This window comes from Centroberyx affinis, unplaced genomic scaffold (assembly GCF_046629955.1).
Source record: "Centroberyx affinis isolate AG114_WGS23_722 - 3 ecotype Tasmania unplaced genomic scaffold, CSIRO-AGI_Caff_v1 ptg004319l_1, whole genome shotgun sequence".
Taxonomy (NCBI): Eukaryota; Metazoa; Chordata; class Actinopteri; order Beryciformes; family Berycidae; genus Centroberyx; species Centroberyx affinis.
Window position 1 is genome coordinate 49,453 of NW_027282028.1, and position 16,368 is coordinate 65,820.

Consider the following 16,368-nt stretch of genomic DNA (forward strand, 5'->3'; position numbering starts at 1 on the left):
ATAATGGAGAATGCATCAATTTGCTGGGGACCCCCTGGAACCCCCTCAAGGACCCCTGGTGGTCCCCGGACCCCACATTGAGAACCACTGATGTAGTGGTCAATAAGGCAAATACAGACTAATATAAACAAAAAACAATTGGGCTATATCTTCAGAAAACCGTTAGTTTAGGCTATTCCTTTCTTCCTATAACTTACATCAGTTACATAGGCCAGTGGTTCTCAACGTGGGGTCCGGGGACCACCAGGGGTCCTTGAGGAGTTTCCAGGGGGTCCCCAACAAATTGATGAATTGTTAAAATTCACCATTATTTCATTTACAAGAAGTTAACACCATTAGAGAATGTAGAAGAATGACTGTTTTGATCATAGTTCCACTGTTATCTCTCTACCTACAATACAGATAGTCATGGAATTCTGGACAAAATCATATCTAACAATAAAAATATTTTCAGATTTGGTTCCGAGAGACGAAATCTCATCAAATGGGGGTCCATGGCTCTGATGCGGACTAAATCAGGGGTCCTTGATATGAAAAAGGTTGAGAATCACTGGTTTAGGCTATTCCTTTCTTCCTATAACTTACATCAGTTACATAGGCTACTACTTAGGCCTACTGTGATTTTCTCATAATTTCATATCATAAAGCTTTATGTCAGCTTAAAAAGGTGGTAGGCTAAACTCTTTTCTGCAAATGAAAAGTGGCATTGAAAAACAGGACATTGGCATTGAAAACCAAACTTGAACTGGAAAAGAAACAAAAAACACTGGCATTGGAAAAACTTTAAATGAAAATAGCATTCATTGGCACTGAAAAAAAATCTTGGCATTGAAAAAAATTCTATTGAAAAATAAAACATAAAAAAAATAAAACTTAATACATGAAAACATAAGAAACCGAACTGAATGTGTCACACTTGCTCAGTTTTTGACCATGCACTCATAATTTATTTTATTTTTTTTGGAAGAATGGCTGGTGGCAACTGATGAGATGAGAAGGACAGAATTATTGAAAAAAAAAAAAAAGCTTTGTTGGGAAATTAGGTAGTAATTAATAAGAGTAATATGATCATATCATATCATTTAAGCACACAATCAGAAAGTCAAAGGAAGCAATAAAACTGGTAGAAAATAATAAAATAATAAAACAGTAGACTGAATAATTGTGGGATTATGTAAACAATTCCAACACTTTAAGTAGATTGTAAAAGTGTGTATGGGGGGGGGGAAAGATTGATAACATTTGTGTCTTTCTCTCAAGAAGAACAAACCGTCATGATGAATAATAATTTAAAAAAACAAAGTGAAATGTAATATTGTTGCTGCTGCCAAGGCTGGAGGAAAATTGCAAATACTGTAAATGCGTAAATTCTTATCACTGCCACTGATACACTTTTGATTCTTCTCATTGATACAGTGTGTCATCACTAGCCTACTGTATATTTTCATATTCATAAAGTCCACGTCATGTTGCCCTGGGCTACTATCAGTTAATGTATCAGTTTCCCCTGTACAGTCCCCGCTGTCTTTTTATTACTTGTCAGTATCATTTGAATGCAATGTGTTATGTTCATAAGTGACTCCATGTTTCCAGAGAGCTGATTGGGCGCGGAGGCGGGCCTTGAACTGCTCGAGCAGGTTAGCTGTGCAGCACCTTGGCACTGCTGCCTTCATGTGCTGTGGGAAATATCACAATTACGAGTCGGGTGGTAGTTAAATAACACTGGGAAACACTGGGGAAATTCAGAACTTCTCAAGAAAAGCGAGCGAATAAAACGCGGATGGGCTATGTGCGTGACGTCACACCGTCAAACGCAGCTGTTCATTCTCCCAGCTCCTGCGCAGTTTTGACTAGCGACTTGCTTGGTCCGTTGCATAATGGTTAGAAAAAGTTGTCCGACTTGCTCCGAACGACCCGACTACGCGAGCCACGGGAATCGCGCGGGAGCGAGGCGCTGCAGCTGCTCTCCGAAACGCCTCGAGCTGAGCGTTGATTGGTTCATCACAGTTGTATCACACACCCACAGTGAAATGAAGAGAGTTAAGTTTTTATAGCCTATCTATTCCAAGAGCCGTCTGTATACCATTTTATTATAACACTATGTAATATTTTCCGTAAATGCCACCTGTAATGCTTACGTTAAAATAAAAATAAGTAACTTGAAGGTCTGGGTCGTTAGAGCAGTGAGTGTGGGTGGCAGTAATGCACCTTTTAAGTTGTTTATCAACCGCCGTTAAACAAAACTACTGAAGAAGAAGAGGAACAGTGAGTGTGCAGTCGGGAGTGTTCGGCTTGACTCGGCTACTCTCGTCTATTTCCCAGGCAAGCAGGTAGTCATGTCAAACGAGCCTACAGTTTACGTTGGTGTGTTATCTTGGGACTTCCCATTCGCTCTCATCGGCCAAGTCATCATCTGATGCATTCTCGGCTGACAAGTAAAATTCTGTGATCTTCTGTTCTCCATCCTCTGAATCTGTTCTCCATCCTCGGTGCTCTTGTGTTTTGGGATTGTAGCCTACTTCAGCCGCTAGATATTAGCCTACACACGAGTCATGGAGGACATAAGAATGCATACTGAGATGTTTAGGGGACGTGTCTTGAGACAAAAAATAAAAATTGATGGTCAAAGACTAATGTATTTTATGTCAATTTCTATGTAAACAAAACTTGCATTGTTATATGTTTCCATATTCATTCTTTAACTTAAAACATATGTTCACGCATGACGCACATTTTTTTCTGCAGTACAAAATAGCTCTATAGCCTACCGCTTGATTTCGAAAACAAAACAACTACTTTTGCCATGACTCAGGTCGATTTAGTTATCATTTCCGACCAAAAGCACTTGAACGCACCACGAATCGTATTAACGACTTCCGAATTGGAAATAAGAGAGGGCTTACGAGGAGACCGTGAAGGCAGCATTGATCCTGTCTTCCACTCACCGCTGCAGCGTCTCTTACTCATCTGACCTGCCGCCGCTGGGCTGGCATCGGCGAGCTTTATCAACTTAGAGTGGCATTATTATTGTATGTTTTGTGTTTTTTTTAGGTTATAGAGACTATATTTATCATATCCTGTTACTCTTCCCTGCATGTGAGAGTTCGGCACTGCAAAAATGACCAGTTTGAGGGCGTATAAGGAGCCATTTGGTGAGTAAAAATGTCTTGTTAGCTTGTCGTGTTTAAATCACAGAGGCTAGTCATGAAGGTGAGGCTATATTAAATGCTTTATGTGTTGTAAAGTTTGCTGTTTTTGTTGTTGTATTTTATGACGGCCGTTTATTCGGTTTCCATCATGACAATTAACATTTCAGGCTGGAAATTTTGAGAAAATATTTGTTTTACTTGTGGTTTTGTTTGTTTTAACGGTTCAATTTGTGAATACACATTTAACTGTCAGTGTGGTGGGGGGAAAAAAAGCAGCAAATGCTTTCTAGTTGCAACCACAAACTAGGAAGTTTCCATAATGGTAACTTTAAAAATCCCCCCAACTCTAAGAATGGAAACACCGTTACCCTAGGCATAGTTCATTTTGTCGCTCAGTGAGCCTACACATTAATAATAATCTTTCCCCATCCATGTTTTGAGATTGATAGGAAGTGGGTTGAATTGTAATCTTTCTACTAGCCTATCTATGAACCACTCATATTGATACAGAACACAAATAAGGAATCATGTCTTCTAGGGGTCATATCATGTGGGATGTAATATTTCATGAGTCGGGTATCAGAGTACAGACTGTCCTTTCCCTCATTCATATGAATGCTTAGTGGCTAGTGTGCTGCACCGGGGCAGATGCTTGTCGGGTCTTGAGGAGGTGGTGGTGTTCATTTTTTATCTGATAAGCAATGACACCTGGAAAACAACAGCATCACAGTGTCCCAATTTGTGTTGGTGTTGTACCTCACTCACCCATTCATTGTCAGCGTGCTTTATACTGAATGGGTAGTTTAACTGTAGGGCCAGGTATAGTTTGAAAAAAATCAGTACCGATACCGGTTCCTTGAAAAAAATCGGCAGCGATACCGGTTCCTTGAATTCGATATAGGCTAGTACCAGAACTTACTTTTTAAAATACATAGCCTATGTTGAAAATTTTTTTAATTTTGTTATGCAATTACCTATTTTTTTTTTGGCATTTTTGGCATTAGTTCCAACTAAAAGAAATAACACTTGAACTCTTAAGTGTGGAATTTTTATGCATTTATTTTTCTACTATAAAACCCTATTAAAAAAGTTCTTCCGAACAAATTATGGGTATTTATTTGTTCACAATGCAATCAGATTCAACAGTACTTCACCAGGCTATTTCAAGAATATCAAGTGCTAGTAAATTATCTATTATGTAAAATGCAGTTTAACATGGCTTTTAAAAAAGCAATGTTGGTTGCCATTAAGTGCCTCATTACGTTTGTGTTGATGGACTTGACAGATATTTTCTTGGACTGTTTCTGCCACATTGTGCACTTAGTTACCTGGCCAGCCAATCAGCAGTCACTTAGGTTTGGTGATCGGATGAAAGATGCTGTAAGCTTAACCTTAACATATTTTACTAGTCGGTACTACCAACATGATTTAGTTGGTGGGAAAAAAAAGCACCAACTGTTGGTACCCAGTCCTATTTAAAGTGATAATCCGCCAGATTCTTGTTTTTCCTGATTTTGCTCACACCTTTTTTCCTTGGATTTTCTGTTGATGCGGTTTCTCTTTTCTTTGTCTGTTCAGCCACGGTGGCTATCACTGCTCATGCTAACTACCCAGTTCTTCTTCTGTTTATTCCAAACAAACCGCAAACATAAATGGGAAAGAGGGACCCCTTCATAGGTGTTTGAACAAATGTAAATGCGTTCATAAACTTGGCTATAGGTTGAATCACTATTGTATTGGTATCAGTCAGGGTTAGAGAGGAGCAAAACAGACATTTATTGATATGAAAAAGTTGTAGATTATTACTTTAACTGTAAGCTGCCATGTAAACATTTACACTAGATCTGTGTACTAGTGTACTAGTACACAGTATTTTTGTATTGAAGTTCAATATTAAGTATCTTTGAATTTGACCATTTTGACCAGAATTGTATCCTTGTCAGGGTGGAAAAGCCTCTGAAACAGCATTTAGACCATCATGGGACACTAAAACCTATTCAATGGTAGGGAAACTCTGGGATACATTACTGCCTTTTAAATGAAGAATTAATTTACAAAAAAACATTATTGAACAATTCTAATGTCATGTCAGGTTTTCCAGCCTGTTTTTATGTAGCTGTGATCAGAGAGGAACCTCCATCATATCGGAGGTGGACGACACTGACCGGCTCATATCTGATATTTAATAAAAAGGCCAATATCGGCCCCACCATGTTTCAGTCTAACCCTATTCAGATCTCGGGCTGGCACCAACCGGAACACACACACACACACACACACACTGAAAGAGACAGACACACCATCACCCACCCAATGCACATGTAGCAGAGGCAGCTTGTACAAAGTGCGTGTGTATCTTAGCTCTCGGTCTAGACATCGGCGTGCCCCGGCTCAGGTATTAGCATGCCATTCACCTCCAGCCATGTGTGGAAACCAAATCATGACAGAGCAAACGCCCCGCTCCACAGTCTGCTTAGAAATACTTAGAAAGTGCGCTTATCCTTTCATACGAGGCATGGGTGGTCAAAACGGAGAAAAGCTAGGTTCACCTGTGCGGAATTATGGCCCTAAGCAATGTATTATGATGTGGGTTATATTTCATCTCTTGAACTTTATCCAGAGCGTGCAGTTACATGCCCTCGCATTCCCAGAAAGGGAGAAACAATGCTACAACTGATCTGGGGGTTAGACTTACACTTGATAATTGGACTGGCTAGAAGGCCTAATACTTACTGTACGTCTCAGTATTTAAAGGAAAAATCCACTGTAAAGCACAAAAAAAACAGCTGTTTGTGATGTATCTCGCATTTCTGGGTCCATTTTGTTGTTTGGTGTGTTTACTCATTCCTGTGGATAATTGGCCAAGCGTAGACCACACATCCAGATATTTCCAGCGCAGCTACAGTGGAGGTTGACAGCAGAAAATGATAAAAGAAGATGCCTCAGCTATCTAAAACATCAACGGTAGACGTCAGGTTTTGGTGCCAGTTCCTCAGAATCAAAGAGCAAGGGCTTTTCTTTTTTTTTTTTACACGTACCATCTTGCAATGACGTTCAACCGTCATACAGGGAGAAATCCATCGTAGAAGAGGCAGAGATACTGATTTCTCCAACAACAGTTGACCCGAATGCAATGCAGCCACAAGACATGTTGCGTTTTGAGTAAGTGATGAACGTCATTTTTGGAAAACACAGGAAATCACTAACTTAAATAGAAGTAGATGAGGCAGGTTGGGGTAAAGTGGGGACACCAAAAACTATATTACAACACTTCATCACAAAATAAGTCCTGGAATGCATTGATGATATTTAACTTATTTTTAATATCTGACTGGGCATTTTCCCTTTTCCCCATTTTGTACAACAGTGACTGTATGCAGGGAGGTGGAATGGGAGTGAATAACTAATGACAGAAGATCTTGTGTTTCTAAGTGTTAGAATACAACTGTTTCAGTACATTACTAATATTATTTTACAGTGGATTTATATTTGGTGTATTTGTATAGGAACATACACATTCAAACACATTGACAGACATCAGATGTGATCAGGGAGGGTAAACCCACCCAACCTCACTTTACCCACCCAGATAAATCCCTGTTAGGTAAATACATGGTATATACCATAAGTAATATCAAACTGATGTAAGTTACATGAAGATAGGGTCTTAAAAGGAGAAAAGAAAAATACATACATGAATGCTTTTCTGAAAACAGAATTAATTTTTATTGATGCTTCTTAGGGTTAGATGATGATCAGTTCATAGGTTACCTACCTTTTTTTTTGTGATCAAATGTTTATTTCCCCAGGATTTCAAGATAGCAAAATATGTGTCCCCCCCAAAAAAAATGCTATGCTCTGTGCTCAAGCATGTAGTGAGTGCACAGGAATAGCAAGATCCCACGTGTATCTTGAAATAGCAGTAGTAGGTCCAAAGTGACGTGAAAAGAGTAATAATGAGGGTTAGACTATGTAGAGTGCAATCGGTGTACAACTGCCTCCAGAAAAAGCAAGTGGCGTGTTCTTTAAAACATTTCCTAGTAGTCTGTGGGCTGGTCTATAAACAGACACTGTGGCCCACTGTGGTGATTCACCTAAGTTTTCCCCTCTAGTGGATTACACTGAGTGTGACCTATATTTGTCTCTTCTGTCTAGTACAAAGAACAAGTGAAGAGTTTAATTCCATAATGACACATCCACCATTTGAAAGTCCTAACACCTAGCTACTCCCATTAAGTGATTTCTGGCATGAAAGAATAATATATAGAATGATAGTAGTCATAATTGTCACAATCATCATCATATACTTTAATTATTTAATTATGTGTCCATCTACAAGGTCTGATGGTCTAGTGCAGTGATTCTCAACCTTTTTCATATCAAGGACCCCTAATTTACACATTTCCACATTAGGGCCACGGACCCCATTTGATGAGATTTTGTCTCAGACCCAAATCTGACAATATCTTTTATTGCTAGATATGATTTTGTCCAGAATTCCACGACTATCTGTATTGTAGGTAGAGAGATAACAGAGAAACTATGATCAGTCATTAGTCATTCTTCTACATTCTCTAATTGTGTTAACTTCTTGTAAATGAAATAATGGTGAAGTTTAACAATTCATCAATTTGCTGGGGACCCCCTGGAACCCCCTCAAGGACCCCTGGTGGTCCCCGGACCCCACGTTGAGAACCACTGGTCTAGTTGAAGTCATGGTCATTCTACTAAATAGCACATTAAAAGAGTAACTTAACACCAAACCCACACCTTTGTAAAGCCTGACATCTAATGGTAAAAAGCATGCTACTGAAATTGCTATCTGCTATTGGCTGATCTTTGGTGCCAGGTGATGTCACCTTCTACAGAGTACAACAGGTGGTGACATCACCTGGCACCGAAGATCAGCCAATAGCAGATGGCAATTTCAGCAGCATGCTTTTTACCATTAGATGTCAGGCTTTACACAGATTTGGGTCTGGTGTTAAGTTGCTCTTTAAATATTTGATTTAAGGGGGCATTAAGTATTCTATGATTTTTATCGACCTCTATCGGGACCAAGGAATTGCAAAAATATCAACAAGTCTCTGGCACAGCTTACAAAAGTAATTGATATAAACACTATTTTCTCCATACAGAGGAGTAACCTAGCTAACTCAAGCAGAAATCCAATAGAAACATCTAGTGAAGAGGCAATACATCACCATGCTACATAATGGAATAATAAAACTGCATTGTCATTTGCTTTTCTGGCTTAAGAACAAGGTGTTTTTGCCTTTGTGCTGAAATGTCTGTCGCTTGCTTATGGCAGTGATTCTCAACCTTTTTCATGTCAAGGACCCCTAATTTAGTCCACATTAGGGCCACAGACCCCCATTTGATGAGATTTTGTGTATCCGAATTTGTCCAGAATCCCATAACTATCTCTATTTTAGGTAGAGAGATAAGAGTGATACTATGACAAAAATAGTCGTTCTTCTGCTTTCCCTAATTGTGTTAACTTCTTGTAAATTAAATAACGCTGAAGTTTAACAGTTCATTAATTTGCTGGGGACCGCTTGGAACCCTCTCAAGGACCCCTAGTGGTCCCCGGACCCCACGTTAAGAACCACTGGCTTATGGCACCGATTGGGAGTGTCTTGAAATCTCAGCAGCTGGTCAAATCATTGTTGAATCATTGGTATTGATCAACCCTCACAAATATATTATGGTCAGATTGTGATATGGGAGAGTAAAAATCGTACTTACTTCCCCTTTAATGTGTTTCTCAGTTACAGCAGGGTTGTACCAGGGTTGATGCCACTACTGTGCCTGAGCTATTTATTGTTTGAGGAAGTGAGGCAGTGTTTTGATGACTTATAGGCTGACATACAGGCTAGTTTCCCTTTCAACGCCTTACATTCTCAGCCTCATATTCACAACAATATCTCGAAAGCTGTATGTAGGAAAAAGCTCTGGATACACTCGATCACTTAATCCTAATCCCAGTTTCCCATGCAAATTAAAGTTTCATCGTCATAGAGTGTAACCCAAGAAAGGCCAGACGAGTTCTTTATTTGGAGCCCTTTGGATACAATGGCTTCACAGTGACGTAGACTGACGAAGGCCCACATGGCCTCGTCCAGGTATTTTGTCGAGCTGAAAAGCTGCCTTTGTGCTGCTCTTACAACTCATCCGTGAATGTGCGCGCTCAAAACGTGCCTTCTCAGTGCTTAGTACATTCAATAAGGTTTGATTGAAGAGCTTTCCATGCAGGTGCCGAACGTTATTTTCGCCATTTTTCAGCCAAGAAGGCTCTCGAGCAGAAACAGCAGTGCAAACACAACCCACCTAAAGTCAATTTGCCCACCTTTCTATTTGTCAAATGGCAAGGCTGATGTAGGTGACGTAAAAATCTTTAATAGGAAAAAATAATTTGCGTCCATAATTTAGCCCGTTTGCCATACACCACTGATCATGATTCATTACTACCTAGTTTTACTGCCTACACTAACACTAACACGTATTAACCCCGTCATAGTTTTGAGGAAGTGCGTTTTATGTGCATGTCTGTGGTTGATACTTCCAACACGGCCTCAGCTTATACAATGCATAGAGAGAGAGCGGGAGAGAGAAATATTTACGTTGATATGTGGTAATAGGATCAAATGAGGTAACACGTTATGCTATTATCGCTGAAGTGTACTGTTTTTTGTTACCACATCGGAGTATTCATGCCTCTTCCTTTTTCGTAACAGACAGAATAACCTCTGAACCCGTGGAGGACACAGATACCAGCAGCTTTATGGCAGAAATTGTAAGTGCCTTTTTTCATTCATTTGCTCATTCATTTATTTGTTAAATTGTGTGAAAGGGCGTTATTGGCAAAATGAGGTTGCTTGTCTCTTGAGCAACACAGATGGTTTGCTTTGTGCTGATTTCTCATTGTCAGCCCTTAAAAAGAAGAGTCTTACAGTAATCTGGTAAGAAATGTACCATAACTGAGCACAATGTGCTGTGATTTCTAGCGCCTGAGGGCTCATTGAGGAACAAGTTGTAGCAAGCTGCTCCCCCCTTTATTCAAACAGTGTAATTTTCTTCCACAGTTACAGCCTCGAAACCTTAAATGTGCTCTCTGTCTCATGGACAGAGACTGAATGCAAAGCCGGCAAAGCTGAAGAACTTGTGTTTCTCAGGTTTCTCTTTATTGGCTTTATTCGTGTTACTTTTCACCAATATTATATTATTTGTCTCTCCCTCTCTCTCCCTCAGTCCTTGGAGGCCAACTATCCAGTCCAAGTGACAGATCCTCATGGTAAATTAGCAGTCAACTTCAATGCCCCTTTTCACAAAGCATGTATCAGCACACTCTTATTTTTAACAATCCACACCTACAGTCAGTAATGCATTCTGGCATACTGTTACTCTTTTTGAAGGTCAAACTTCAATGCATCTTTTTATAAATCATATTTTTTATCAGCATACTCTGATGTTAGACTATTCACTCATACCGTGAAGGTGCTTCAGTATATTCTTAAATAACAAACTTAAAGGATAAGTTTGTCAATTTTTGACTTATATAATTTGTCTCTTACATACGTGTAGAACTTGGACCCTCCAAGAATATTGACTCCTGAGTCGGCTGTCAGTTGAAACGGTGAGCTCTGTTGCTAGGCCTCTTGCTGCTAACAGTGAGGCCAAATGGGGTTTGTCAAAATATCTCTAAACAAGCACAGATCCTGTACAGACCCACGGCACGTGTGTTAAATTCTATGCACTAAAGCACCGCGACACGGTTAAATTACCTTATTCCACTAACGTTTCTTAAATACCACAAGATGACGTCACCTACCATTAAAGTCTGTAGGGCAGCGAAGACGAGTTACTGTCTGCTAATCCCCGTTACTGACTGGAATGTTAAGTTTCACTTTTGAGTTCAGTGCTGCTGGTCTGCTGTCTGTGCATCTCCAAATTACAGACATGATGTGACATCAGGCGCATTAGTGATCGATTTAGATCCATTTCTATACACTGACCAACTTTTGATTTTGTGCCTCTGTATGGGAAACACTGCATCTCACAGTCAAAAACGCCCTCTAGAGGCCATCTGACAAAGCGCATCATCTCATTAAGCGTTACCTGACTGATTGACTGACTGACTGACTGACTGACTGACTGACTGCCTGCCTGACCTGAATTTGGCCAGTGATGCACTCGGCTGTGCCTTGGGAAAAAGCCATTTGTAGGCTCACTTTCACTAATCAATAAATCACAGAACTATTTTTCTCTGCCTCAGCACAGACTGCTGTGGGCTAAAAGTGCAATACCGTGTGATCTAGTTTTGTGGTCAGGAATTTGGTAGAAGAATATCCACTGAGTGGAAATGGTGCAGTGCTGATGACTTTCCATGCTGTGGATATACAGTATACATTGGTTGGTCGCTATATCGTTTACACAGACTGGCTTTTTTGGAGATATTTTGACAAACCCCATTTGGACTCATCATTAGCAGCAAGAGGCAACAGAGCTCGCTATGTCAACTGACAGCTGACTCTGGAGCCAATATTCTCTGTGGGTCCAAGTGCTACAGCTATATAGAAAAACCACATGAATTTCCCATGCAATAACATGTTTTTCCACATGTGTACACATGTGGAAAAACATGTTATCACATGGGAAATGTTATCACATGTAACATGTGGAGCACATGAAAATGTTCCAAGACCACATATGGAGCACCAGAAAATGTTCCAAAACCACACATTTCCAATGTATAAAGCCCATGTGTTCCACATATTGCTCATGTGATGTGATCTGTTTCACATGGGATTTTCCACATGTGAAATTCATGTGGTTTTTCTGAAAGGGGGACAAATTATATATATGTCTAAAATTGCCAAACTGATCCTTTAAATGCATGTATTCACAAAACAGGGTTTTATCAGAATGCAGTTGTGTTAGCCTATTCTCTTATATAGTCAGTAATGTGTGTCTCCACCAGATGCAGTGACACTCCATCTGAGCTCCATGCCCCCTGGATACCTGACTCCCTCCTCAGACCGAATAAGGCAGGTCCGTATGACAAGCTGTTTACAATGTTGGTTGGTTCACAATGGTCTCCTACACATTCTTATTACATTGTTGTCTCATTTATATGTCAAATCAAACCATGACTAGGTGGTAGGTGCAATAGAGGCAATCCATAAATCAAATATCTAAATCTTCTCGCACTCAAAATATATTAAAATAAAGTAGCACAATGTCAACATGGCAAATTTACCATATTAATTGAAAGTGTTCAATCAGTGCTCTAAAAAAACATCAATTTTTGTTGATCATACCAAAATGACTGCTGACTTGCCTCTCATGGTTTCAGAGCAATAACTTTAAAACACTCAATATCCTCATATACATTCATATCATGAAAAGATTTACAACTTGCTTTGACCTGGTAAAACCATGTGCAGTGAATTGGATAGTATAGTTACACTTCATGTTCTTGCATTTCTTAAAGGTGCTACGTGTAGCATTTCACCATCAATAAATCATTAGCACATTCATTTTGAGACAATATAATACTGTAAACAAATGAGACCATCACTGAGAAGATTGGCAGCCTCTACACTGCATTTTATATTGTGTGACACTACGTCGGATTTGGCGGGAAATCTGTCGTATTGCTTTATGGCACAAAACAGGAAGAGGGTGCAAACTGAGCTAAAGATGGATGTTGTACTTACAAAGCATACAACATGGTGCGGTGCAGTGGAGTGACAAGCGGTAGGCCGATAATTAAAGGAATCCATGTAAACCGGGTTTTACTTTGAACCATGTAAACATATTCAAAATATTGCCTTAAGCTGATTACTCCAAGTAATTGCGGTATTGGTGTAGCGTACATGTAAACATACTCAGTGGCAGATGGTGGAAGGAGTGTAAGTCCGATGGAAAAATCACTTTGAACATGTTTATCCTCTTCAGTAAAGCCAGAGACGCCAGAGCAGGGGGGGGGGGGGGGGGGGGCAGGAAGCAACAGGATTTATGGGAAATGTGGTCTTCATTTTGAGAATCGGAATTACACCGATCTATACTTCACTTACACTCCACCACACGTACATTTAAACCCACAACACCAGAACTGATAAATCATCGGTCTCAATCCTTAGGCCAATGGGAAAGCTGACCCTGCTGTGAACAATGAGTCTGCTTTATAGTCTTAAAATAAAAGTGGATGGAATGGACTGTTAAAATAACGTTAATGACAGTGATGCTTTGTATTTCTCCCCACATGTTGTAGCCAGTGGAAGATGGCGAAGAATGCATATACACATCTATTTCACCAGGTATATCACATTTTTTCATTCTTATAATCATAGAAAAATCATTATTCCACGAAAAAATGCATTCTTGACTATTAAATGATTGAAGGAATACACAAAGTTTTTGGTTGATTGTCCCATTGGTCAACATACTCGTTAAGTGATGAGAACATAGATACCTTAGATAATGTTGAGTGATGGTAGGCTCCATGCTAATGCTTTAGCATACACTGTGTTGAGTGGTAGTAGGCTCCATGCTAACACATTACCATACACTGTGTTGAGTGGTAGTAGGCTCCATGCTAACACATTACCATACACTGTGTTGAGTGGTAGTAGGCTCCATGCTAACACATTACCATACACTGTGTTGAGTGGTAGTAGGCTCCATGCTAACACATTACCATACACTGTGTTGAGTGATAGTAGGCTCTGACTTTGTCACTAGATTTTGACTAGATTTTCACTAGACCCCATGGAGACTATTTCTCAAAAGCAACTAGCAACAAATTTAGCGACTTTTTCCAACCATGGGGAGCAATATTAATGTTTGGACTCCTAAAGTATTTAGTGATACGTTTGTCCTGCTGATGCTGATTTGTGCTACTTGCGTGTCTAATCCACAGAGGTCTGATGATTACAGCGCTTCCCTTAGACAGTGTAGCCTCCCTCCCTCTGCTGAGACCAGGGACTGAAGCAAATATATGGATATACAAATTAGCATATATGTTCTGGTGACTTCTGGTGACAATAGCTACTTTGCTTGGAAAACAGTTGGCAAAACTGGATAGTAGGCTCCATGCTAACACTTTAGCATACACTATGCTGAGTGATAGTAGGCCACTAGCATTCTCTCAAAAGTGACAAAATGAAAACTTGTAGCAGCTCTAAAGGTAAATTATTTAATGATCGATGATGATGATGTAATCTTAAATGATATGAGACCAAGTCTCGCAGTTTTGCATAGGTTGGTAATATTTATAAAAAATAATGTACTGTTGTGTACTGAACTAGGGCCTACTTTGCCTGTTTCCATAGGAAGTGAAGGTGGTAGGCCATATAATAAAAACAACTTCTTATTACTAAAAGTCTTCCTACTTTGGATAATACCATTTGCCTACTATTACTCAACATAATGTATGCAACAGTGTTAGCATGGAGTCTACTATCACTCAACATAGTGTATGCTGAACCAACCCAGTCCTCAAGGCCCACCTGTCCTGCAAGATTTTGCTCCAGCTCTACTCTTGTACACCTGAACAAACTGAGGTGTCATGAAAATGTGTAGCCCTTAACTGGATCAAGTGTGCAAGAATGAATGAATGATTGAATATGATTGAGAGTGAGTTTCTTTCTGGATCCATGAGGTGCTTCACATCTAAAAACCTGTATAATGCACACATTTTCTTGCTGTAAGGGCTGATTCCATTTTCATTGTCTGTCTTTGAGCTTAGACTTCCCAAAGAGCTGCAGTTCCTCAACAGCTCCTGTGAAAAGTGTTGCTGCCCAGCTCCTCCTCCCAAGATCAGCGACCTTATGAACGACAAAGATCTCCTGGACTTACTGCGACTCAAACTGGACCCAAACCACTGCACCATCAAGAACTGGAAGAACTTTGCCAGTCGCTGGGGAATGAGCTACGATGAACTGACCTTGCTGGAGCACCGGACCCAGGGCTCCGTGTCCCACAGCCCCACCCAGGAGTTCCTGCTACGCTACAACCAGAAGACGGTCACTGAGCTCACCGAACTTTGCAGGATCTACCAGCGCATCGATGTTCTGCGACTGCTGCAAAGTTGGATAGAGAAGGACTGGCCCTCACGCTGGCAACAGACTCATTAACCAGCAGCACCCACAGTTTGACTCTAGGAACTGTATATATATATTTCTCCTGTCTCATTTTTTTTTCTTTCTGTCATGGTGGTAACTGTCTGGGTGTTTTATCCTACATAAGCACTGATGAATTTGACAAAATTGGGTTCAATGTTAGTCACTTTGGCAAGTGATTTCCGGAATTAGGCCTGGTGTAAGAATTACTGAAGTGAAAAGCATGATTAATGAGAGAATGTCAGCATCACTGGGTGCTTTAAATAGTATCTCTTATATGAGCACTTCTTTACAGATCAAACAGCATATTGGCTTTCAATTAAGGGTAAAGTTGTGTTGAGTATTTTATTATATAAAGCACTTATGTTCAATGTCTGGCGATCAAATACAAGGTACAATCGATTTTTGGAGATCATTTTTATGCTCTGAATTTCTAAAAGTAAATGACTTGTTAAAATATGTCCAATGATAACATTTTTACACAACCTTTGTGTAATTATCAAGACAATTGTCATTGTTATTGTATATTATATGGAAAAGAACTATGTGGGAAGGATCAAGACTGATGAAAAAATAGATCAACAAGTATAATAGTTGTCTTGATTTCTCTTGACTTTGGACTAACCAGACAAAATGTCCAACAAAAAGTTACATTTGATCCAAAACTACAGTTGTAGACTTTTATCTGTGCTGGTTTCAATATTATTTTGTTCAGGTTTTTTAGTTTGTAGTAACAATAGCATTTTTTGTCTTTAGTGTCCGTGTTTTCTCAGTATGAAATAAATGAATATGTCTAAAAATTCTCCAATAGATTTTTGACAAAAAATAGAGATGTCATTTGCCATATCAACAGCAGACTGGCACATGTCTCTTATATACAGACACAATTGCTACAGCCTTTTTGTATTTAATTGGGATTCACTCATAATATATTGATCAATGTTTTTATTCTTATTCATCTGCATACCTTCATGCACAGTCATGCACATCTAATGAAATATGTGTACGAACCAACAAGTTATCCTTTTTACTAATTTGCTTCTTTTATAATAGTAAAGAATAACAATCATGTTGATTGTATTGAGTTATTTATT

At 39.5% G+C, this 16,368-nt stretch overlaps 1 protein-coding gene across 1 annotated transcript; it reads left to right on the forward strand.

The window, feature by feature from the left end:
- Positions 1 to 2,977: 2,977 nt before the first annotated feature.
- On the forward strand, positions 2,978 to 16,278 carry edaradd (EDAR-associated death domain). The gene is made up of 7 exons (XM_071543474.1): positions 2,978 to 3,152; positions 9,887 to 9,945; positions 10,401 to 10,443; positions 12,130 to 12,200; positions 13,426 to 13,471; positions 13,632 to 13,634; positions 14,904 to 16,278. The coding sequence occupies exons 1-7, from the start codon at positions 3,119 to 3,121 to the stop codon at positions 15,287 to 15,289; spliced, it is 642 nt and encodes a 213-aa protein (XP_071399575.1). The 5' UTR covers positions 2,978 to 3,118; the 3' UTR covers positions 15,290 to 16,278.
- Positions 16,279 to 16,368: the final 90 nt, after the last annotated feature.